General features: G+C 39.2%; 1 protein-coding gene across 2 annotated transcripts in view; it reads left to right on the top strand.

The window, feature by feature from the left end:
- Positions 1-5,514: 5,514 nt before the first annotated feature.
- The window catches only part of LOC127650324 (valine--tRNA ligase, mitochondrial-like), a 38,453-nt gene continuing 17,846 nt past the window's right edge, over positions 5,515-26,121 (top strand). For both annotated transcript variants that reach the window (XM_052135667.1, XM_052135668.1), the window contains exons 1-22: positions 5,515-5,752; positions 6,751-6,954; positions 9,242-9,323; positions 9,531-9,631; positions 10,832-10,953; positions 12,511-12,577; positions 12,683-12,780; positions 12,948-13,029; positions 16,107-16,226; positions 16,330-16,438; positions 16,537-16,625; positions 16,799-16,889; positions 17,053-17,180; positions 17,999-18,102; positions 18,318-18,399; positions 19,397-19,473; positions 20,008-20,095; positions 20,274-20,367; positions 23,784-23,854; positions 23,989-24,114; positions 24,332-24,436; positions 25,639-25,707. In XM_052135667.1, the coding sequence (XP_051991627.1) occupies positions 6,754-6,954; positions 9,242-9,323; positions 9,531-9,631; positions 10,832-10,953; positions 12,511-12,577; positions 12,683-12,780; positions 12,948-13,029; positions 16,107-16,226; positions 16,330-16,438; positions 16,537-16,625; positions 16,799-16,889; positions 17,053-17,180; positions 17,999-18,102; positions 18,318-18,399; positions 19,397-19,473; positions 20,008-20,095; positions 20,274-20,367; positions 23,784-23,854; positions 23,989-24,114; positions 24,332-24,436; positions 25,639-25,707 (2,106 nt within the window). In that variant the 5' untranslated portion in view covers positions 5,515-5,752; positions 6,751-6,753. The remainder of the gene's footprint in view (positions 5,753-6,750; positions 6,955-9,241; positions 9,324-9,530; positions 9,632-10,831; positions 10,954-12,510; positions 12,578-12,682; positions 12,781-12,947; positions 13,030-16,106; positions 16,227-16,329; positions 16,439-16,536; positions 16,626-16,798; positions 16,890-17,052; positions 17,181-17,998; positions 18,103-18,317; positions 18,400-19,396; positions 19,474-20,007; positions 20,096-20,273; positions 20,368-23,783; positions 23,855-23,988; positions 24,115-24,331; positions 24,437-25,638; positions 25,708-26,121) is intronic.

Below are 26,121 nucleotides of genomic sequence, written 5' to 3' on the forward strand. Positions count from 1 at the left end.
CATCCGCTAATCTTGGGTACCGATTGGCCGAATTTTAAAGATGTTTTAGAGGGTATTTGTGCGGATGGGTCCTGCATAAAGAGGTGTGCGGTGTGCGATGCTTTGGCAGGGAGGCGGAGCCGGGCCGCCCTCGGCTGCTCGGAATGACGAGGGAAGGGGCGAGGTGGCCGCCTCCTCTCAGGGAATTCCCTGAGGGGGACTTCCTCTAGAGCAGTCGCGGGATCGAAACCCTTAAACACGCTCTTGACCAAGTGAGAGTAATTGATGGTCAACAGCTCCGGCCGGGCATCGCCATTGCATACCCATATTTTGCCATGATTAGAGATCGGTTATATAGAGTGACGCAGGACGCTCAAACAAAGGAGGAAGTAACACAATTATTGATTCCACGGAGCCGCCGGAAATGGTTTTCCAGGCGGCTCACTATAATCCTATGGCCGGTCACCTAGGGGAACGGAAAACACTTCTCCGCCTAATAGCCCGCTTCTATTGGCCGGGTATTGGCAGTGACGCCCGCAGGTGGTGTGCGGCGTGCCGTGAATGTCAGTTGGTAAACCCACCGCCACCCCAAAAGCGCATTGCGCTCTCTACCATTAATCGAGGTCCCCTTCGAAAGAATTGGGATGGACCTCGCCGGGCCATTAGAACGGTCAGCACGCGGACATCGCTCGTGTTAGTCCTAGTGGATTACGCGACGCGATATCCGAAGCAGTGCCTCTGAGCAACATCTCCGCACGTAGTGTTGCAGGGGCACTCTTCAAGATAATCTCCCGGTGGGGATTCCGAAAGAAATCCTCACCGATCAAGGCACGACTTTCATGTCACTGAACACTTCGCGAACTTTACGAGCTCTTGGGCATTAAATCGATTCAGCACTAGCGCTTACCATCCGCAGACTGATGGCCTAGTGGAACGATTTAATAAAACGCTCAAGAACATGATTCGTAAATTCGTACACGATGACGCTTAGAAATTGGGATAAGTGGCTAGACCCCTGTTGTTTGCAGTACAAGAGGTCCCATAAGCCTCCACAGGGTTCTCCCCGTTTGAGCTGCTGTACGGGCGACGCCCCCGCGGTGTCCTTGATGTCATCCGTGAAGCGTGGGAGGAGGGACCTTCTAATAGCAAAAATGAAATTCAGTTCGTTCTCGATCTTAGAGCAAAACTCCACACACTGGGGCGACTAACACAGGAGAATTTGCTCCAAGCTCAAGAACGCCAACACCGGCTGTATGACAGGGGTGCTCGGCTACGGGAATTTGCACCGGGAGAAAAGGTACTCGTGTTACTCCCAACATTGAGCTCTAAATTACTCGCCAAGTGGCAAGGACCCTTTGAGGTCACACGACGAGTAGGGGATCTCGATTATGAAGTTAAACGTACCGATAGAGGGGGCGCACGTCAAATTTATCACCTCAACCTCCTGAAATTATGGAGGGAGGAGGCAGCCTCTGTGACGTTGGCCACGGTGGTTCCGGAGAGGGCGGAGCTCAGACCGGAGGTAAACAAAACTACAATCTTAACACTCCGGTTACTTGTGGAGACCAACTCTCACCGCGTCAACTCACAGAGGTCTCCAAATTACAAAAGGAATTTGCGGATGTGTTTTCCCCTCTACCGGGCCGTACAGACATCATACAGCACCACATCGAGACCGAGCCGGGAGCGGTGGTGCGTTGCCGGCCCTATCGCTTACCCAAACATAAAAAGAAAATAGTACGGGAGGAATTAGATGCAATGCTTGATATGGGCTTAATAGAGGAATCCCACAGTGATTGGTCCAGCCCAGTTGTTCTTGTTCCCAAGAGTGATGGGTCTGTTCGATTCTGTGTGGATTACAGAAAAGTTAACGCAGTGTCTAAATTTGACGCGTACCCAATGCCCCGTGTTGATGAACTGCTCGATCGGTTAGGTGCTGCTCGATTTTATTCGACCTTGGATTTAACAAAGGGTTATTGGCAGATCCCCTTGACACCAATGTCCCGTGAGAAAACAGCCTTCACTACGCCGTTTGGATTACACCAATTTGTGACGCTTCCTTTCGGTTTGTTTGGAGCACCAGCCACATTTCAACGACTCATGGATCGGATCCTCAGACCGCACGCCGCATACGCCGCTGCCTATTTGGATGATATTATCATTTATAGCAATGACTGGCAGCGGCACATGCAACATCTGAGGGCCGTCCTGAGATCGCTGCGGCGGGCGGGGCTCACGGCAAACCCTAAGAAGTGCGCGATTGGGCGTGTGGAGGTACGGTATCTGGGGTTCCACTTGGGTCATGGCCAGGTGCGTCCCCAAATTGACAAAACCGCGGCGATTGCGACTTGCCCTAGACCCAAGACCAAAAAGGGGGTGAGGCAGTTCCTGGGGCTGGCTGGCTATTATAGGAGATTTGTGCCTAATTATTCGGACGTCACCAGCCCGCTGACTGACCTCACTAAAAAGGGGGCTCCAGATCCGGTCCAATGGTCGGAGCAGTGCCAACAGGCGTTTATGCAGATTAAAGCCGCGACTTTGTGGGGGCCGCTTCTTCATGCACCTGACTTCTCTCTCCCTTTTATTTTGCAGACAGACGCTTCAGACAGAGGGCTGGGGGCCGTACTCTCGCAGGTGGTGGAGGGGGAGGAGCGCCCGGTGCTGTACATTAGCCGTAAGCTCTCCTTAAGGGAGACTAAGTACAGCACCGTGGAAAAGGAGTGTTTGGCCATCAAGTGGGCGGTCCTCACCCTCCGTTACTACCTGCTGGGGCGGGCCTTCACCCTCTGCTCGGATCACGCCCCACTGCAGTGGCTCCATTGCATGAAAGATACTAACGCCCGGATCACCTGTTGGTATCTGGCCCTCCAGCCCTTTAAATTCAAGGTGGTCCACAGACCGGGGGTGCAGATGGCTGTCGCTGACTTCCTCTCCAGAAATGGGGGGGAGTGGTAGACAGGCCGGATGGTGCCCCGGCCTGAGTCGGGCAGTGGGGGTATGTGGCAGCGGGGGCGTGGTCAAGCGCCCGTCCGGGAGAGAAAAGCGGTAAGGGCGCTTACACCTGAGCTAGATTATGTCTAACACCTGTCTCTAATTTCAGTGAGCATGGGGAGAGCGGCATAAAAGGCAGCCAGAGGGCCTCCATGTAAGCGAGAGAGTGACATAACAATTACTGTGTTTGTGTGTGGTAAAAGCTGACTGTTTAAAAGTGCTCTGGGCACGTTGTGATTAAGAGAGAGAATAAAGAACCTCACCTCTGAGCCGCTGTGTCAAGTGTCATCCCTCGGAGGAGGTCGTTACATCTATATTTGAACTCCCCCATAGACAATTATGAGCATTGAAATCACCACACCATAATTCCTTTGTCTCTTTCTTAATCTTTTCAAACAACTTTATTGAAATCTTCTTACATGGATTATAATAATTATATATTACAACTGATTCTTCTCTAAAATATATTTCAACCACAACACATTCCATATCCTTAACCTCACTTAACTCCCTATATATAGTTCCTTCTTTTATAAATGTTACCACTCCTCCCCCTTGTTTCCCAGCTCTATCCTTTCGAACAGACTTATATCCTGGTAATACAAATTGCAGATTTGGCTTAAGCCAAGACTCTTGAACACAAATTACACTTGGTTTGTGATCCATATCCAATACAATTTTTTTAAGTTCTTGACCATTTGCTACAAGGCTCCTTATGTTCCATTGCATTACATGAATCACCATTTAACTACTCAGATACCTGTGAAACTTCTACTGATGTTGCTCTAGTTAGAATTTCATGAATTGCGTTCACTGAAATCCCAGAGATCCCTAGGAATTCTGACGCAGCTTCTAGAATTGTTTTAATCTTGGCCGATCTGCTTGGCAACATAACAGTGACATTAATTACCTTAACAATAAAGGCTAGAAAGTTCTCTTTAGTCATTATTAAAGTACTATCTTTTATATCACACTGTTGTTCTGATTCCTTAGCTTTCTCCATTCTTAGGTCCCTTGAATCTTGATTGAAATTATCCCTCATCTCTTCCCTCCTGTCCTCCTTACTTTTGCAGACCTTCACTGCTTCCGCATAAGTGACTTTATGCTCAGACTTGTATTTTTGTACTTCTCTTGCTTTAACTTGTACCTCACATCCTCCATATGCTGCACTGTGAGCACCTCCACAATTGCAGCATTTTAATCCATTCACCTCTGTGCATTTATCATAATCATGCTCACCTCCGCATTTTGCACATCTTACCTTCCCCCGACACACTGCAGCCACATGTCCTATTCGTTGACATTTAAAACATCTCAAAGGCATTGGGACATACATTCTTACTGGGTAACTTATATATCCCATTTGAAACTTTTCAGGCATTTTCCCTTCAAATGTCAACAAGACACTTAAACTTTCCTGTCGTTGTCCTTCCTTTGTCTTATACAGTCTTCTTGCATTAATAACCTTACCTCCTCTTATATTCTCATACATTTCGTCAGTGGATATATATGTTGGAATTCCATATATTACCCCTTTTTCCCCCTTTTCTACTCCAATCTCTTTAATTGTGACCTTTTCTCCATTCATTTCTTTAATCTTGAGTAGTTTTTTTTTTTTCCCAATATCTTTCACTATAATCAAAACTCTCCCTTGTCCCAAACGTTTAACCAAAACAACTGACCCAATAATTTTATCGATCGCCTTGGATAGTCTTATTGGATGCAAATGTATTCCTGTACTCTTTTCAAATGTCAACATAACTTTGAATCCAGACTCCTTAACATTTTGTACAGTTTGCTCTCTTACAATTTCTTGATTTTCTTTTGTCTTTTTTTTTTTTACTTTATCCTGCATTAATTCCGTCATATCTTCACTATCCTCTTGATCCTTGGATTTCTTACGTTTTGAATTTTTTTTCTTTTGACTTTTTCCCGAGTATACCTCCGTAAAACCTTCCCTATCCTCTATTATCGATTCTTCAGAATCTTCCTCCATGACTGCACAACAGCCATCTAACACTATCAGAAATTCCTTTTTGGTGTTTTATGGCGGTTTTAATAAACTAATCTTCGTCTTGCTTCCTGTGTACCCAACAAGCGATAGTCCTACCATGCACCACGTTCAACGTTCGGCTTTTATCTGTGCATGTAACATTTAACTACATCAATGAGGCGTGTGATTGGTGCTTCGTCCTCATGTTTTTTTTTTTTTTTTTTATGCTTTATTTTGTACTAACCACCAGATGGCACTGTTTTGACACTCTCGAAGCTTTGAATCGGTATTTTTTAGTTCGATGGGAACAATCAGGGAAAAGCCTCAGAGGTTTACGAGGCTTCATTTACCCTTCCCCGCTAGAACAGACTTTTTTGGCATCAAATATGAGTTCGTAGTGAGCTCAGCTGATTAGGATACCTTAAAATTCTGCAAACTCGCCAAAAATGCCGCGGACACAGAAGACGAAACGCGCATGTGCTGCCCCACTGTGTTGTCTAGATACACGAGCGCTGCTATTGAGTGTTTCCTGAATACTGTCCGACAAGAAACATCGGTCATTGCAAGAACTCCCATAACAAGAAAATATATGTATACTGCGCTGTTGTTTAACTTTTATTGCTTGTTGACTTTATGTGTCCGTCACTGATCTGTTTTTTATTTTTTTATTGAAACATTTGAGTCATACCGGATTTTCGACCCTAAAATATCCTCACACAGCAATGAGGGAGACTCCACTGCTGTATCCGCAATATGTCTGCGCCCTCTGACAGGAAACATTGAATAAAGGTACATTCATTTGAGACCTTTAATTCTTTATGTTGTGTTACATTTCCTCTGTTTATGGGATTGCACTGCATTTTAACGAAGATTGGTTTTTAAAAGCTCTCTTTGCCAGTTGCCTATATTAGTGACACTGTATTTACATGTTTTTTTTATTTGTTTTTGTTATCTTCCTCTGAAGTTTCCAATTGTGATGTATACAAGAAGGTGTTTTATTTTTATTGTTGTGTCATTTCACTTTAATTTCTTTATTGAGCTCTGTAGAAGCATACATCCATAAATATTGTGAAAATACCATGCTACTCTGATGTACTAATGTATTGAATCATTCTCATAAATATGCACCATGGCATTTACATGATACTCCAATGTACTTTAAAGAATACCCTGGAACTACTTGGTACCATGTCCAAAAAACAAAACAAAAAAAACAACAACCTTAAACCTTGTGTATGGACACTGTTTGCTTAAAGGGATAGTTCACACAAAAATGTAAATTCACTTATCATTTACTCCCCATCATGCCATCCCAGATGTGTAAGACTTTTTTTCTTCCACAGAACACAAATAAAGATATTTAGAAGAATATTTCAGCTCTGTAGGTCCATACAATGCAAGTGAATGGTGGCCAGAACTTTGAAGCTCCAAAAATCACATAAAGTCAGCATAAAAATATCTATATGACTCCAGTGTTTTAATCCATGTCTTCTGAAGTGAACTAATTGGTTTTGGGTGAGAACAGATCAAAATATAATATATATAATACCTTTTCACTATAAATCTGGACAGCAGGCTCCTTGGCGATCATGAGTTCAAGCTAGATTACACTTCATGTAGCACCATCTAATGCTCTGTGCATGTGTCTAGCACTTTTTTCAATTGTGGGTGAACTATCCCTTTATTTAACTATTTTGCATGCACATTATTTATTTTTGCTCATACTTTATTTCCATGTCTAAAACCATCCACATTTGACTCTTCAAACCCTTTGTTGTGTACTTCAGGACATGTGGAAGTCAGTGCATGTGGTGTCACCAAGAATCTGGACCAGAGATCTACACAGAGCATGGAGCACATGGGGGTACAGGCTCTGTTGTCAAAGGGCTCAACCTCCAGCCTCATCTAACACACAGTCATCACATCATCCCAGGACTCAAGCAGAGAAAGCCAAACGTAGAAGAGAGAGGCAGAAGGCGATACTCAGTAGTGTACGTTTTGCTGTATTTAGCACATACCATTACTCTACACCAGGGGTGCCCAATAAGTCGATCGCGATCTACCAGTCGATCGCAAAGGCAATGCTGGTAGATCGTACAAAATTTAAATGTATTTCGTTAAATTTTAATACAAATAAATATAATATTTTCCCATATTTTAGTTTCTGTCTGACTTGCACTTGACGAGTACATTTTGACCAGGCGAGATTTTTGTTTATTCAGTTGCCATGACAACTAGATTGGCGCCTTCCAAGGGCTTCTGAGAACAGAGCGCGAAATTGGGGACGTTCTAAAACGCTTAACGTGAAAAACGCTTAACGTGGCTTACTGCACTAAGACAGTGATATTGAAAGACCAAACTCAGTATACATCATATTAATAAACCATACTATGTATATAAAAAAGTAAGATGAGTCCAAAATATGAACGCAACGCGTTTAATTACACGTTAAGCATTTTCCTCCCATAGAAAACCGTTATAAGAAAACGCTTAACGTGAAAAACGCTTAAAGGGGTCATGACATGAGAAACCAAATTTGCCTTGATCTTTTGGTATATAAGAGGTCTTTGTATCATTAAAACGTCCTGCAAGTTTAATATTTTAAGACGTCCTCCCCATTCTAAACGAATCATTTATTTAATCAAGCTCAAAATACAGCTCGTTCTGGATTCATGGTTAGAAGTGACGTGACGGTTAGAAGTGACGTACCAGCGTTTGCATATGACCGCCTCCAGCACAAGATAACTACGCTTTAAGCGCAAGACAACTACGCTCATTTCAGTATCGCCGTGCGCCTCACAAGTGTTCAGTCGATGGACAGCGAGCTCTGACAGAGACTACTTGTGCACAGGAAAATTACGATGCCACACAAATGTGCTGTTCCTGGCTGTGGTCAAACAAAACCTCTGAATAAGCTGCCGAAAGATCCAGACGTCAGGGAAAAATGGATGCAGTTTATTTTTTGCGGACGTCCCAGTCACGGCAGTGTTAACTTAAGCGTTTGTTCTGTACATTTTAAGGATGACTGTTTTGAGAACAAATCTCAATATGATGCTGGCTTTGCCAGAAAACTGTTGCTCAAAGATAAGTCCGTGCCGACTATTCTGGGAACAACGACGACGCAAACTGTAAGTAATCTATTTTAAACTTTAAACTACTTTTTAAAGCGCAATTTCATTCATTATGAATAATCACAGTGTTTTTACTTAGTTTACTTGCAGATTGTTCTGGCTGGGGGCGTCAATAATTGATACATAGGCACTGACGTTAGCCAATCATAACAGTGGGCGTTAACACTGAAGTCTTAAATGGAAAACGCCCCCAAAACAGACTGTTTGAATCGGAGGATGAGAAACAGGGTGGGAAAAGGTCATAAATCACTAGATTTTAAAAGTTTTTCTTAAAAAAAAAATATATTAATACTATAATTGCACCTAAGGGAACATAATAATACAATAAAAAAACCCATGTCATGACCCCTTTAACGTGGCTTACTGTACTAATATACTATAAAATATATATTATATTACGCTCATTATATATATATTTATTTATAAATATTATATAAACATATAATCATATTTATTCATATGATGTGTACTGAGTTTGGTCTTTTAATATCATCTTAGTACAGTAAGCCACGTTAAGCGTTTTCTTATAACGGTTTTCTATGGGAAGAAAATGCTTAACGTGTAATTAAACGCGTTGCGTTCATATTTTGGACTCATCTTACTTTTTTATATACATAGTAGGTTTAAGGTTTTATGGTTTATTAATATGATGTATACTGAGTTTGGTCTTTCAATATCACTGTCTTAGTGCAGTAAGCCACGTTAAGCGTTTTTCACGTTAAGCGTTTTAGAATGTACCCGAAAGGGGGATGCTAGCAGTTTTTGAGTCTAGCTACCAGCAGCTTATTATTATACAAAACTGTCTGATTCAATTCAGTGCAAGTCATCAGAATCAGGTAAATGCCCTGGCTATTGTTTATATTGTGCTGTAGGTGTTTTGGGTTTAGTGTTAAAACTGAATGATATCAACATTGAACATTATTATATATTTTTTTAATTAATTAGAAGATTAATTCCATGTAGGCATAAATGCAGTAGTCCCAACAAAACTGTGTTTTTTTAGTTGGTAGATCATATTGAGTTGGTCATTTAAAAGTAGATCATCACATAAAAAAGTGTGGGCACCCCTGCTCTACACAGTAAAAGGCTAATTTGGTTTGGACCTATAAAGTTAATTAAGGCATTTTCATTTATTTGACCCCTTCAGGATGTTAATGACGTTGAGCTGAACTGGTCAGAAAAAGAGAAAATAACCTACACAGCTCCCCTAGTACATGGAGAGAAGAAAGGTATACAAATGCAGTACTTTTTCTTCTTCCTCATCCTGTTAATTCTTGTGTTGTGTCCTTTTACGCACTTGAATGGTTGCTCTAATTCTTTTTTGTCCCTGGTATCATTATTGCTGCTATGATAGGTGCCTTTTGCTTTTCCTGTCTGTTATATCTGTCAACAACCTCTGTAAATCAAATGTTTTCTAAACTTCCTCTCTCGTTCAGACACCTCTCTGCCCTTCCCTCAGTCCTACAGCCCAGAATATGTGGAGTTTGGCTGGTATCAATGGTGGGAGAAACAGGGATTCTTCAGTCCTGAACAGCATGTAAGTGAGCAATTACTGCAGAATACTAAAAAATACTTTACATACACATATAATAGATGATTTCCAGGCACACTAAACAGTCTTAAATGTAATGCATAATTTTTGGTTAGTTCATTGTAATGTGAAGACCTACTGAAGGGTTGCTCACGAATTTAGACTTTTTAGCCAATTTATTTTTTATCAGTCTAATGAAGAACATTTTGCTCAAAATGCCACTTTTTCCTTAGTGATGATGAGAGTAAAGGAATAGTTCACCCAAAATTTAAATTCTCTAATAATTTCTCAATCATTTACTTTCTTCTGCAGATTTTTAGAAGAATATTTCAGCTCTGTAGGTCCATTCACTGCAAGTAAATCGTGTCCAGATCTTTAAAGCTCCAAAAAGCACATAAAGGAATCATAGAGGTCATCTATAATACTCTAGTTGTTTTATCCACGTCATCAGAAGCAATATGATGTAGGTGAAAAACTGATCAATATTTAAGACCTGTTTTACAATAAATCTCTATTTTCGTGCTTCATCTGAAAACTGGAAAAACTGCCTTCTGAGACTGTATATGGAGGTAGGATGAAAATAAGGTGCTTTTCAAACTGTTCTGAGACCAGTTAAATTTATTCGAAAGTGCTGTCAGTTAAGCCGTTAACTGATTAGGCAGCAATGCAGCAAGTTTTCACATTCTTCGTCATTTATATTTGGTGACTTTTCCTGTATATCACCACCTACTGGTCAGAAGTGGAGATTTATAGTAAAAAAAGTATTTTAATATTGATCTGTTTCTCTCCCACACCTATTATATTGTTCTGAAGTTATGGATTTAACCACTGGAGTCTTATGGATTACTTTTTTGCTGCTTTTATGTGGATTTTGCAGCTTCAAATTTCTGGTCACCATTCACTTGCATTCTATGGACCTACAGAGCTGAAATATTCTTCTAAAAATCTTCATTTGTGTCTTCTAAAAAATTAATACACATCTGGGATGGCATGAGGGTCATCATAAATGATGAGAGAATTTTCATTTTTAGGTGAACTACCCCTTTAATTAAAAAAATAGAGGTATTTTTGGGAGAAACAGTATTCTGTCTTTTTGTGCTTTATTGTTAGTTTTGTCAAGCACATGTATTATGCATACATTTTAATAAAGTTTTAGTAGTTTTAGTTTATTAGCAAATTTATCTTTGTTTTCTTCATTCTTCTCAGAGTAAACTGCCCCATGCAGCTGACAATTATTTCTCCTTATGTATACCTCCACCGAATGTGACTGGCACTTTGCACCTTGGACATGCTCTGACAGTGGCTATAGAAGATGCTTTGGCTCGCTGGTAACATATTAATATGTTTTGCAAAACAGCATCTGGGTTACAGTTTTGGCTGCAAAAATAAGTTAAGTGTGCTGAAACACTTTTATTAATACCCTTTAAAGTAGTAAGGTATAAAGTACAGTCAGCTGGTTGTTATTGCACCAAAAAACCCTACAGTGTGATCAGGACCCTGATGCGAAGCAAGGGGACTCTTCTATCAGCCTAAAGGGGTTTATTTTGCGATAAAACTGTCTGACTGTACATTATCCCGCTTATTACATGGCAACTAACCAAATAAATAAGTACATGACCATAGAATATAGGTTTGCATTGAAATTATGTAATTATGTGAGAAGAAAGCAAGCACATCAGAAATCCACCTCCAGTTTGCATCGTGAGTTTTGTTGGTGTTTATTTTGTAAATAATTGCTGTCTGACTGCTCATTTCCTGCTTATTATAAGACTACTTGCCAAATAACTAAATAAATAGACATGAAACATTGAATTGAGTTGAAGAAACATTGATTGTGATCCGAGAAGCAGGAAAGATGACTCGCAGTACCCGGATGGGTGGTCTGATAAGTGGATATGCGGTTGTTACTGAGAAATATCAGACAGCTAGATGGCGCCATTGACCAATCAAAATAGAGTATTCCAGAGCGCTGTGTAATAATTTGGAAAACAGTTAATACAAAATTAAATGCATGGCATTATAATAGAGGTATACAGATATATTGGTTTTACTGATTAATTAGTGCTGATAGTTGCTTTTTGGAATTATTGGTTATTGGGGAAAATCTATGCCGATTTTTTATTATTTGTATTTTTTTATTCCTTTGTGTTCTACTGTTGCCAGTGCTAGAGGATTCTTCAATTAGAACGGCTTGGTTCTACATTTTAACAGCGGCCTCTAGAAGTAAAATTAAATACTATCGTGGGGATTTGATGTATCTAAATCTTTCATCATTGACAATATTATTTGATATTTATATCCTCACTTCAATGCATATATTGTTATTTTTATTAGACAATCAAGAGTTTTAAATTGAATTGAGGGCATGGGATTATATGGAAATGTGTCCTGGCAGCACATACATTGTGTCTTCCAACTTCATATCTTATAAATGATAATAAACCTTATTCCTAATTAAACCTTATCTGGTGAATAGAAAGGCTTAATTTGGCCATACATTAATTATAGACCATTGTAAGTGTGAGCCAAGTCATCATCATTTTAAATGAAGAGTCCCTGGTGTGTTTTGGGTCTGTTTAAAGTTAAGTGCGATGTTATGCACCAAATCTTAATTTTTCAAATCACTTATAACATTAATCATCATACTCAAAGCCAGCTCTTACCAAATACTAGACACACCAAATACAACTTCTCACACATATGGTAATACTTTTAATATCATTTTTAATTAAAGATTTTGTATTCATTTAAAAAAGAATGCATCATAGAAGCATCTTTTCTAGTGTTCTCAGATCTTTGAAACCCACTGTATATAAAGTAATTATATAAATGTTTGCTAAGTCTGAGATGATCAGACAGTGTCTTTTAAATTTTTCACTGGTCAGGCGACGAATGCAGGGCTACAAAGTGCTGTGGGTTCCAGGCTGTGACCATGCAGGGATTGCAACACAGGTATCCCATCTCTACTCCTCTGTTAAATGGTAAAAAAGGATGATGAGCTGTTGTTTTTATGTATAGCTACTGTTCTGAATGTTCTCTGTTGTTTGTTTCTGGAAGTCTGTGGTTGAGAGGAAGCTGTTAAGGGAGCAGGGGAAGAGCAGACAGGACTATGGCAGAGAAAAGTTCCTCGAAGAGGTCTGGAAATGGAAAAACGAGTGAGTACACATCTCTCCTTTTCTGTAGTTCTTGCAGTAGTTTAGCATCTGTATACTATTGCAAGGCACTATATTATGATAGTATGTTTCTATAAGGACTATATGTATAATATTTCATGTGTCTTAAATGTTTAACTCTGGTGTTTTGAATATGTTTGAAAATACAGAAAGGGGGATGAGATTTACCATCAGCTGAGGAAACTAGGTGCATCTCTTGACTGGAGTAGAGCCTGTTTCACCATGGACCCGGTAACAAAAACACAACTTTTAATTTACACATGTGCTATGTTCAGAACAGCAGACTATTAAATTTACGTTTACATTTATTCATTTTGCAGACGCTTTTATCCAAAGCGACTTACAAAAGAGGAAAACATAAGTGAATCATCTTAAGGAGACAGTGGTACTAAAAGTGCCATTCTTCAAAGTTTCACTAGCATCAGAATAGTATTCAAAACAGATTAAAGTGCTCTGGTTAAGTGCTCATGGAAAATATGTTTTTTAAGTTGTTTTTTGAAGACAGAGAGTGAGTCAGCTTCAGGGATGGAGTTGGGAAGGTCATTCCACCAACATGGTATGATGAAACTGAAAGTCCAGGAAAGATTTTTGGTGCCTCTTTGTGTTAGTACAAGGCAACATTCTTAAGCCGACTGCAGGCTTCTGGTGGGTATGTAGTTCTGCAGAAATTATTTTAGGTATGCTGGAGCAGACCCATTGACTGTTTTGTATGCCAGCATCAGAGCCTTGAATTTAATACGTGCATCAACAGGCAGCCAGTGGAGAGAGACAAAGAGAGGTGTAACATGGGCCCCAGTGATGTTGTGTATATAGAGAAGAGAAGTGGTCCAAGCACTGATCCCTGAGGTACCCCAGTAAGTAACTGATGTGGCTTGGATACCTAACCTCTCCAGGCTACCTTGAAGGACCTACCTGAGAGATAGGAGTTAAACCAGTCAAGCACAGTTCCTGTGATGGCCAGAGTAGAGAGGGTGGAGAGTAGGAGCTGATGGTTGACTGTGTCAAAGGCAGCAGAAAGGTCCAGCAGAATCAGAACGGATGATTTGGATTCAGCTTTTGCCTGTCTCAGTGACTCAGTACAGACAGCAGGGCAGTCTCGGTGGAGTGTCCACTTTTGAAGCCTGACTGATTGTCATCCAGCAGCTTTTTCTGTGAGGAGATAGGCAGAGATTTGATTGAAAAATGCCCTTTCAAGTGTTTTTGCCATGAATGGGATGAGAGAGACTGGTCTGTAATATTCTATCTGTGTGGGGTTAAGTTCAGGTTTTTACTCAAGCCTGCTTAATTGTAGTGGGAAAAGTGCCTGTAAGTAGAGACGTGTTAATTATGTGTGTGAGTCCAGGTAAGATGGACGGAGAGATGGCCTGGAGAAGGTGAGAATGAATGGGGTCAAGGAAGAAGTGGTGGGGTGGTTGCAGGGAGTTTAGAGACCTCAGTGTCAGTCAGAGGAGAGAACATAGAGAAAGAAGAGTTGCATACAGGAGACAGGTGTTTGATAGGGTGTGGTGCTGTGAATGTATTGCTGATGGTTGTAGTCTTATTTGTAAAATATTTGGCGAAGATATCTGCTGTCAGAGGTGTGTCAGGTGGTGGAGGGGGAGGGCAGAGAAGTGCTTTCAATGTTCTAAACAAGCTGCGCGTCTGTGGTGCTGTTGATCTTTGACTGGTAATAGGAGGTTTTTGCAGCTTTAAATTTATCTGAGAAAGTTGCAAGCAGAAGCTGATACTTACCTGATCTGCTGGATCTTTATATTTCCACCATCTCCTCTCAGCTGTCCTGAGGTCAGTCCGATGTTCACGAAGGACATCAGACAGCCTGGGACTGGGTGGTATGTGCTGGTCTAGAGGAGAGAGGACAGATGTTGTCTAGACAGGTTGTTAAAGTAGAGCTAAGTGTGTCTGTGGCAGTGTTTACATCAAGCTTGGAAAATACATTTATTGTGGGAAGAGAGGTAGAAACATCAGCGGAAAGGCGAGAGGGTAAAAGAGAACTGAGGTTACGGCGAAAGGAAACCAAGGTGGAGTCTGTTTTAATGTAGATGGGAGAGTCATATTGAATTGAACAAAGTAGTGATCAGAGGCATGTAAAGGTGTAACAAGAGGCGGTACAGTTACGTGTTAAAATGAGGTCCAGCTGGTTGCCCGATCTGTGAGTTGCTGTGGTGTGTAGTCTTTTCAAGTCAAATGAGGCCAGAAGAGTGTTTAGTTCAGTGGCCTGGGGCTTGTCTTGGTGTATGTTGAAATCACGAAGAACCAGAAGTGGCCTACCATCCTCTGGCAAGGAGGACAGCAGGACATCCAACTCCTCAAGAATGTTTGTCAGCTGATAGATGACAACAACATGTATTTTTGTGGGTTGCATTGTAGTAATGGCATGGAATTCAAAAGATGTATTGTTACATAGTGAAGCCTGTGGTGAAAAAGTCCAGTTGTTATGAATGAGCAAACCTGTTCCCCCACCCCTACTGGTATGTCGAGGGGTGTGAGAGAAGAAGTTGTTGTAGAAAGCAGCATGTGTTGCTGAATTCACTGGACGTATCCATGTCTCCGTCAGTGCCAGGATGCTGAGGGTGAACTGTGTGGCAAAGGCTGGAATTAAGTCAGCTTTGTTCACAGCAGACTGGCAGTTCTAGAGTCCCACTGAGAACAAGAGTGGAGCAGTTGCTGAAGTGCAAAGTGGTGTAGGTGGTGCGGGTTGCATTTGGTCTTGTATCTATATCTTGTAAACGGTCTAAAACAGATAACAGGTATATGCTTGAAGGCATTTGTTATTCATGAAGTAGACATGTTTGTATGTTGAAAAAAAAAAAAGATATAAAATTAAAAGCTACTTAAGAGCTATGGTGAATGGCACCTTGTCGGTGTCCTTGCTTGGTGGATTTGCACAGGAAGAATCGCTGGTCTTTACACAAAAAGGTCTTCATACGAGGAGGGTTTTACACAAGGGTTACCACTTCCGCTGCCACATCAGCATTCAGAATGCTACTATAACACTAATACTATTTCTGCAGTGTACACTATGTACACCATGCACAGTAAGCATATTTTCTGTATGTATGTATGTATGTATAATGTTTAGAAATATAATACTGTATCCAACAGTGCTATGCACATTCTAGTTTCACATACTATTTTTTAAATAGCAAGCAGTATACAGTATCTACTATGCAGTATCCAGTGTGCTCACTTTCTATTCCAAACACAGCCATTCTTTGCCGATTCTATCACCCATAATGTAAAATTGTCTTATTTTTCTAGCTTCTATTACTCCATTGTTTCTTCTCCTAACATCTGTATTTATTCTGTAGGGTTTCAGCAGTGCTGTGACTGAGGCCTTTGTCAGGTTGTGTGACTCTGGCCTCATCTACCGCTCTGAAGGCATGGTCAACTGGAGCTGTGCTTTGGAGTCAGCTATCTCAGATATTGAGGTACATCATTGAGTCCAAACCATGTCTAAAAACCTGTCGTTAACAGTGTTTATGTATTGGTAACACATCTCTTGTAGACCAACACATGATTTGATGTGTTAAGGTGGATTCCAAACAGCTATCTGGAAGGTCTCTCTTGTCTGTTCCTGGCTATCAGCAGAAGGTGGAATTTGGGACCATGGTTACTTTTGCATATCCCTTAGAGTTGCAGGGTAAGTGCTTTTGTCTTTTTCTCTCGTCAGTTCACTCTCATTATCTCAAGATATTATTTTTCCTCTTGGTTCTATGTTGTTTGATGTATTTTCTGTAGAAGGTGAAGTTGCTGTGTCCACCACTCGTCCAGAGACGATGCTGGGAGATGTGGCCATTGCTGTGCATCCTGATGACCCTCGATATAAAGTAAAGTTGCATATGAGATGACTTATGATGTCTGCTTTCCCTTATATATTAGCATACATTTTAACCTGCAGTCTTGGTGTTGATAAAGACATGTGTCGTCAACCCATATGTTATGGATGTACACACTGTATTTACAGTGTACTGTTCAGTATTATTATAATTTTTTTAACCAGGCGCTTCATGGCAAACAGTGCAGGCATCCATTCACAGATCGGTTATTACCCATTGTCACAGACTCTATGGTGGATATGGAATTTGGCACAGGTATTTCATTCACATTGTCTGTTGTGAGACAAGTAGAGCCGTAATTTATGTTTTTGGATTAATTGTACTGTATTAATAATGAAATGATTAACGATTTGTGTGACTGAAATGTTTCCTCTCATCTTTATCCTTTTATCAAATGAGTGTTTGTTTGCCTTTATAGGTGCTGTTAAGCTGACACCTGCTCACGACTACACTGACTTCTTGCTCTCTCAAAGACATTCCCTCCCACACCTCACTGTGATTGGAGGAGACGGAACCATGACGTCACTCTGTGGCCAGTGGCTTGAGGTAGAGAGATGTCAATTATATTTTAACCTTCAATTTCAAAAGAAGCACAACAGTTTCCACCCACCTTTTCAGCAAGCTTGGTTCCGGAAGTATTTCTCCCATTCATTTTCTCCATAGGGATTTCATAAAATTCTCCAGTAAAGAGTTCTAAGCCGTGAACCAAACCAACCAGCTCCGAAGTGAATCACAACAATACAAACTTTGATTTGCAGCAAAAAATATTTGAAAGATAAACAAAAAGACAACAAGACTGTGTACTATTCGTCTTTTAATGAGGGACTGAACTACAATACCATGAATCATTTTGAATGAGGTTATCGAATAAAAACGAGTATAGAAACAATATATTTTTTTAGTTAATTGCAAAAAATGTACAAATATATAAGTAGTAGAGCGTAGTAGATTTGCAATGCTTCGTGGAAGTAGATGGTCACTGCAGAGCTCATTTGCCATGCATTGTTTATCGCTATTCTCTGATTGGTGGATCTTTCTTAAGGATTATGGGTAGTGTAGTTTTTCACCATGAATTCTGCTTACACCTGATTTTAAATGAAGCTGAATTAATGTAGACTGATGGCTTCAACAGAAGTATATACCATTGATTAACAACCTCTGATGGTAGGTCTGTCTTTAAAGATTTATAAGATATCGTTGAAAAATTTTTTTGTCCATGGAGAAAATGAATGGGATTTTTACTTACAGAACCTGACTGTAGCACTCTACCTCCTCAGATATTCATTGTATTTAGAGTAGTGCATATTTGATTATTCAGCACAAGTTCACATAGCCAGCTCGTAGAGGATCTCTCTATTCCTCAGGGAATGAAGCGGTTTGATGCAAGAGAACGTGTGATTAGTGCACTGATGGAGAGAAAGCTGTTCAGACAAAAGCGGGATCATCCCATGTCATTACCTATATGCAGGTAAACCACTGTGAATTGAAGCACAAGATGAGCAAATCTTTCCTACCCTCTAATCCCAGAAAGCCTTATTGGCTGCAGTATTATCGGGAAATATTTCTAAAAATATTGTTTACTTCTTGATAATTGCCATGAAACATTCTTGTCAGTGTTTGACTGAACAAATAGCAGTATCCTCTGACCTTGTGTCCTGTCTTTATCCTTTTCCTCCCACACAGCCGTTCTGGAGATGTTATTGAACCCTTGCTGAAGAAACAGTGGTTTGTACATTGTCAAGGAATGGCAAAGAAAGCAGTTCAAGTGAGTGACTGTGTTTTAAATGTGTGTTGTATTAGAAATAAATTGTGAAAATTCAGTAAACCTAACTAGTTGTACAGGGAAAAGTCTCTGAATTTGTGTTAGGTGCCTGGAGCATTTAAAAACACAAATTAAAAGTCATCAATAGTGGTTCACTTTAATTTAGGACGACTTTTGACTTGACTGGCCTTAAAAAGATAGCGCTAGTGTCGCAAGATGCGATTTAGTAGCAAAAGATGTCCATTTGATGCACATGTATGTGGACCAACTATTAAAAATAGTGCAGACTGAATGTGAAACTGCTTTTTGTTTGAACAGCCCCTTACTCATAATTAATGAGATAATACCAAAAATGTTTCTCATTATTTACTCATCCTCATGCCATCTCAGATGTGTATGACTTTCTCTCTTCTGCTGAACATGAATGAAGATTTTTAGAGGAGTATTTCAGCTCTTTGAGTTTACTTTATTTTACAATACAAGTGAATGGTGACCAGAAGTGTGAATCACAGAAGTCACACAAAGGCAGCATAAAAGTAATCCATAAGACTCCAGTAGTTAAATTAATGTCTTCTGGAGTGATATGATAGGTGTGGGTGAGTAACAGATCAATATTATTTAAAAATAAGCCTTTTTTTTTTTCTTTAAATCTTTAAAACAAAAAAGAAGAATGTAAACGTGAATGTGTAGATTGATAGTTTAAAAGGGACTTAGAAATGTATCTGTTTCTCACCCACCCTTCATATTGCTTATGAAGATAAGGATTAAACCACTGGATTGGTCCATAGTTCTTGGGTCATTAACTGTCCCTGTCAATACTCCCTAGAGCAAGAGTACATGTGTAAGACATTGAGTCATCAAGGGCTTAACTGGAAATCACAGTCAATTATAGTATAAAAAGCTTTTTATTGGTGCATTAACTGATAATTTATTAATTTTTATGTGTACATTGTTTAGCATGGTGTAAGCTAAATTGACATGTCTTAATTACTCTTTTTAGGCAGTGGAAGATGGGGATCTACAGATAATTCCTCACTTTTATACCAAAATATGGAAGAACTGGCTGTCCAATATCAGGTTACACTCACAATCACCCACAACGTTTATACCTCATAATGTGTAACTGTAGCCCACAAGCACTTTACTACTTGCCTTTTCTGTCTTTATTATTCCTTCTATCGTATGCTTGTGTAAGTCTTTATTACACAGCTTTCTGGAATACTTGATTCTGATTTGTCAGTCACTGTACTCTGCAGTCAAATATTTTTGTTTAATGACCACTAAACTGTAAAATTTACTGATTTCTTACACAGCTGTCCTAGTTTCATGTCTCTCGAATCACTCTGCGCTCTTTTCTCACATAATAAAATAAATTAATCTTAAATCATTATTTCATGCCAATTTATATACTTAGTTGGTAAATAGCCATGTAATAAGTGGCATATTGAATGGTCAGCTGGACAAAATCGCAAAATTAAGATACTTGTACCCTCTTCCTTGGGACCTGATCCTTGGGTCCTGATCACCTTGTCAGTATTTATTTAATAAAAATTACTGGCTGACTGTACATTATTTCTTACTTGTGTCATGTAAAAATGTTCTCGCTTGCAGTGATTGGTGTATTTCCAGACAGCTTTGGTGGGGTCATCAGATACCAGCCTATCGTGTGACATTGCTGAACTCTATTGACATAGAGGAGGTGGGGCTAATTTTGCTATTATTAAAACTTCATCTGTATCCAAAAGATGACCCTTTACATATTTGCCATAACTTAGTATGGACAGTAGTATGATGGACCTGATCAAAACTTAATCAGATCTGATTAAGAATTGAGTTTTATCAAATTATTTGACAGTTCTTGATTGTGTCTGATACAGGAGCAGTGGGTTTGGGGCAGAACTGCTGCAGAGGCTCGAGAACGTGCTGCTGTGAAGTTTGGAGTAAATCCAGATGACATCACTCTCACACAGGGTTACTATCATACACTAAACATCTAAACATAACTAAACATATCTCTCCGACAAGTCTTTCGGGTCACCTTCCACAGTGGCTGGTACATCAGCAAAATACTGGGCATGAAAAATCCACATTTGGCGGGTGTTTATTTCAAACCTTGTTCACCAGAAGTAGGTTGTAATATTCGGGAGAAAGGAAATCAAAACAGTGTCATTGACTTCAAGCTTTGCGATCGCACCCACACTTTCTGTTGGAAAAGTATTTCAAAGAAAGTTTAAACGATCATGTGTTGGTGAATGGTGAGAGACCCGGCGAGCCACTTGATTTTTAACAAAGAGGCACTTGTGGCTTGCGAGCCATTGGTTCCCAACCCCTGAACTCTAACAACGATTGCTCGTTCAGTGCCACAGCCGCTGACGATAGCATCCCTAATTTGCTTGCTCATCTGTCCTCTGAGACGTGTCTGATCATAGATTTTAGATATACAAATGACTGAACGAATGAACTCCAACCAAAATATAAAAAAAAATCGCGCCGACACCAATAATGCAATTCGGTTTACGTCATCTGTCCAACACCGATATGGCGCAATAAGTCCCGCCTTCTAAATAAAAGAGCCTATCGGGACCAAAGTACAAGAATGGGACTCGGCTGACTGTTTAAAATATGGACCCTAACCCGTATGATCCCAGGTCCTCAAGTTCGAGTGGACCCTTGAAGACCTCCAGTCCCAGCACACAGTCCATGAAAAAAATTATTTGTCCATTGTGCATTTTAACGTATTTGTACTGTGCCTGCAATTTTGTAATATCTCCCAAAACTTTACCGTTTTGCGCTGGATACACAAATTAGCAAGATCGGTGAAACTACATCATCTACATCATTCTACATCATCATGTCCTTCCAAGTTCATTCTTCCAAGGATGCTTGGTAAGATCGGTCTTAATAATAATGCAAGTCCGTTCTCCACGTTCTTTGAATTGAGATTAACCCAGTGTCATTCTAGCAAGTCAGTCCATCTTTGAAATGCTTTCGGGAGGCTATTTCCAGTCATGACACTGCAACTCCTATCTACTTGAATGGAGAAAGACCAAAATCTCCCAAACAGTTGGTCAAGATTATGATCAAATGACTTATTTCAAATCTGCCTTGAAATCTGACAGTGCTGGTATCTAAATTGTGCTTCTTTACATCAGTTTATGCGGAAAAAAATAAAATAATTCCTGGCTTGAATAGCTAATGCCCATGTGCGTTCTTGAGTTGACAGGTGATCTAAAAAGTGATCGACTTTTTAACTGTAAGGCGGGACTTCCTTTCTACATCTGTTGAGATTTGAATGCTAGGAGCTCCTTTATTGGGTGTTCCAATCTCTCCCACGGTTTTCGCACAGCATACAATTAAAAATGAGAAAAATCCCATGGACTTAAATGTACAGAATTTTCAAATTGGCCAACAGAATGCTTGTCAATTCAATCTCCAAATGTGAAAATTTTAATTCAAGTAGACATTCAAACAGGCTTGTAGATCCAATTTAAATTTTTAACTGATCGGATTTAAGGTTTTCGCACAGCAGACATGTAAAAATCCCATAGACTTAAATTAGCGATGAGACTTACACATCCAGTATAGATGGCATCATTGACTATAATGGGAGTGATTTGCTTTTGTTGTGTTGCCTCGTGCTCACTTCTGGTGGTGCAGAAGGCTTTGTCTAGTCAACATCAAATTTTGTCTTGACATTGAGTTTGTCTAATTTAATTTAATGTACAGCATATATGTCATAAAGCATCAATTAATGCAGTATTCAAAATTGCAAGAGGATGTGAGTTATTGTGTTAGTAACATGAGTATAGCTGCAATCACACTAGGTTTGGAGTATGCAAAATTATTTCAGACACTGCAAAAGACAGGATATGATGTCACACTCATCGGATTCTGGTTTTAATAAATAATACATAAAAAATTATATATTCAAAATGTAAAAATAAAATACCATATTCATCCTTTCTAGGTTCAATAAAAACATGTAGGTTTGTGTGACTTTACAATGTTCTGTTGGTTACACGTCTTCTCGATATCCAGGGTTAGAGTGCCAAACATGAATATTTGCAGCTGAATGTGACATTTCTTCACATGAGATTGCATTTCCGGTCTCCCGTGTTTGCATTTGAATGTAAGTAGTGTAGTCAAAATTACCGGTACTTTGGTACCAAGTCGGTACTAAAATAAAAAAGATGTAACGATTCCAGTTTCTGCAGTACCAGTAGTACTGAGCACCGACTGTATCCGGTACCAGCGTGCAGTATGCCTGACACACAACTACTTTAAAATGCTCACAGGCTTAATTTGAACATGTGCTCTGTTACTCCTTTTACACTGAAATGGACATTTAATCCAAGTGACACGTCCTAGTGTGATTTATTAAACCGCTGAAGGTGGCAATCTTAGCATGGATGAGCTGCATACTTTAAATGACTGTATAAATCCAAGGCTCAAACACTGTAAACTCCACAGACATTGAGAATCATTGACGTTATTTGAGATGACAAAGCAGAGCACTTATCCATTGTAAACCACACAGCACATGTAAACTATATATTTATCTAATTAAAATCAAAGCATTTGCGCTTTAATCTCAACTCAACTTTATTTATAATCGCATTTAAAACAACAGAGAGGACCAAAGTGCTTCACAGTAATAACATTTCAAAATGACCACATACACAAACACCAGTAATTTAAAATACAAACACTTTCAGACTTCAAAGATATTTCAGATGTGACTTAAAAGTCTCCAATGATCATGCTGGACCATGTCAAACTCTTTATCCAGGAAAGTGAAGCATCCAGCAAAAAACACTTGTCATAATAAAAGAAAGATTAAAAATAAAAGCTAGATGTTTGAAATTAAATTAAATACAAACGTTAAGAAAAACATATTACAACTGTATAGTAAAATGTAATATTTTCTGTAATAATAATACAAATTAATCATTTTATTACAAGCAAGACAGCTGATGAATATAAATTTGGCAAAAAAAAAAAAAATGCAATGACATGTTAAAAAGTAATATTTTCACTTATTTATAGTTTTAAGAATTAATTGATTATATAAACATTTTGATAATTAAATTAACCTTTAAAACATGTCCTGGAAAATAAGAATTATTAAACTACAATTATTAAAAGTAATTAAACTTATGTGTTCAATATCACACTATCATATTAGCAAATTTCTGTGTGGTATCAAAATTGGTATCGAGAAATGTTAAATTTCACTGGTATCGGTACCAACTACTGGAATTTTGGTAACGTGACAACACTAAGTGTAAGTGAATGGAGCACGAAGTGTAGTGTGACCACAGCTTTAGACTGATTCATGCCCTCACCCAAATCAGCCATGTGTCTAATCAAACATCAATCTGTTTCAGACCCAGATGTGCTTGATACTTGGTTCTCTTCAGGTCTCTTCCCATTCGCTATGCTCGGCTGGCCTCAGCAGGTAGTTAATAGTCTGTTTTTCTATTAACATCAGCAGCTCACGAAAGAAGCCAGACTCCAACAAAAACCAACAGAGAATGTCTTTGTATTGATATGTGGAGCTGAACTTGCTTTGATCTGACTCTCTATCCACAGACAGAGGACCTGAAACACTTCTACCCCAATTCCATTCTGGAAACAGGAAGTGACCTCATCTTCTTCTGGGTGGCCAGGATGGTGATGCTGGGCAGAGAGTTGACAGGCCAGCTGCCCTTTAAACAGGTTATGTTGATGGGTTACGGCTGATCGCGTAACTCTAAATGCCATATCTTAAGTTTGGCAGGAATTAAAATGTAATAGCCATTTGAAATATGTGTCATATACAACAGCCTCTAAAAATGTCACAGAGAAATGTTAACATCTATTCACCAAAATGTTTTCAGCAGCGTTGACTCTCACACTTATATTGCTCAATCTTTTTTCTGTCACTGTCACACAGGTGCTCTTTCACTCTTTAGTGCGAGATAAATATGGGCGGAAGATGAGTAAATCTTTAGGAAATGTCATTGATCCTCTGGATGTCATCTCAGGTGTTTCTCTGGAGGTATGGCAACAGAGCAACACATTTTGCACACATGCACACACATACTGAGCCTTAAAGGAATGTTCTGGGTTCAATAGAAGTTATGCTCAGTCAACAGCATTTGTGGCACAATGTTGATTACGACAAAAATAAAATTGCGACTCATTTTCTTTTAAAAAAGCAAAAATCAAGGTTACAGTGAGGCACTTATAATGGAAGTGAATGAGGCCAATTATTGGAGGGTTTAAAGGCAGAAATTTAAACCGTATAATTTTATAAAAGCACTTTAATTATTCTGTTAAAACTAATGTAATATTTGAGCTGTAAAGTTGTTTAAATCATAATTTTTTGACATTACATCATCATGACAACGAAGTTGTAAAATTGGCTATATCCTTACACAGAAAAGGTTAGTAAGTGTTTTTACACACTAAAGTCATTTTACACACATATTGTTTATGTCATTTATATTTATATTTTAACATAAAAAAATTGCCCCCCCCGCATTCACTTTCATCGTAACTGCCTCACTGTTACCAAGATTTTTGTGGTAATGCTGTCTACTGAACTTAACTTGTATTGAACCCGGAACATTCCTTTAAGGCCTATTCACTGTCAGAATTTTTGGCACAAAAACATACTATGCAACAAGATTTTAAAGACCCTGTGAATTAGTTTGAGAAAGGAATTCTCTTTCCTGTGTTGAGGTATTTCCTATTGAAACAGAATGTTGGTTTGGGGCACAGCAAATCAGTTTATAATCTTATTTTGTTAAATCACCAGTATGCCTTTAGTTTATGCCAAAGCCTGGCAAAAATTATGGTGAACTATACTTGCTATTGCAAGTCAGTGGCAGGTGGTATTAAGTGGAGGGACATTCTCATACTAGAGAGCATTTCATTTCAATAAAATTTGTTTACGACCCTGTGTGCAAGACGAGTTGTATACATGTTTTGCCACATTTTCCGGGAAGAGAAAGACTGAATTTTATTTTGTCAACTTTTAGGAGAACACTAGCATATAGATGACCTCAAAGCTAATAGACATGGACTAAAAGCCACAAAACAACAATTTTTTTTTATGGGGTCTTTAAAATGGAACAACGCAACTCTATGAACTCATTCACTCCTAGTTTGCGTCTATGTTTTGAGAGCACATGTGTCCTCTTATTGTCATGACAACTCAATCTTCTTTTAAGTCAGATTCTGGTCTGATCTTTACAGAGACTTCAAGAGAAAGTCAGAGAAGGAAACCTAGATCCAGGAGAGATGGTTGTTGCCAAGGAAGCACAGGTCAGATTCACTCTGTAGAGCTCAACATTCGGGTTTAAGTTGTAAAAATCACATACATTTTCTAAATATTGTGTTTAAATGCTGAATTTATAGTAAAGAAATACACTTCCCATAATTCTGAAGTGAGATCCACCAATGAGAGATGTCTAAATGAAAAGTGCACCAAAAGAGCTCAGCAGTGACCACCACGTGAAGCATTGCGGATGATGTAATTGAGCCGGTCTTCCTACAATCGCAAACTACTTACATATTCATTTATATTTTAATATTTTGCATTAAACTTTATACTTATAATCAACTACTATAAGTAAATAGTTTTATATTGTACTGTCATTTTTTATTTGATTGCTTTATTCGCAATGCTTCATGGGATGCTTCACATAGTTAATGCCCTCATAAAAGACGTTAAGACAA

This window comes from Xyrauchen texanus, chromosome 10 (genome assembly GCF_025860055.1).
Source record: "Xyrauchen texanus isolate HMW12.3.18 chromosome 10, RBS_HiC_50CHRs, whole genome shotgun sequence".
In the NCBI taxonomy this organism is placed as follows: domain Eukaryota; kingdom Metazoa; phylum Chordata; class Actinopteri; order Cypriniformes; family Catostomidae; genus Xyrauchen; species Xyrauchen texanus.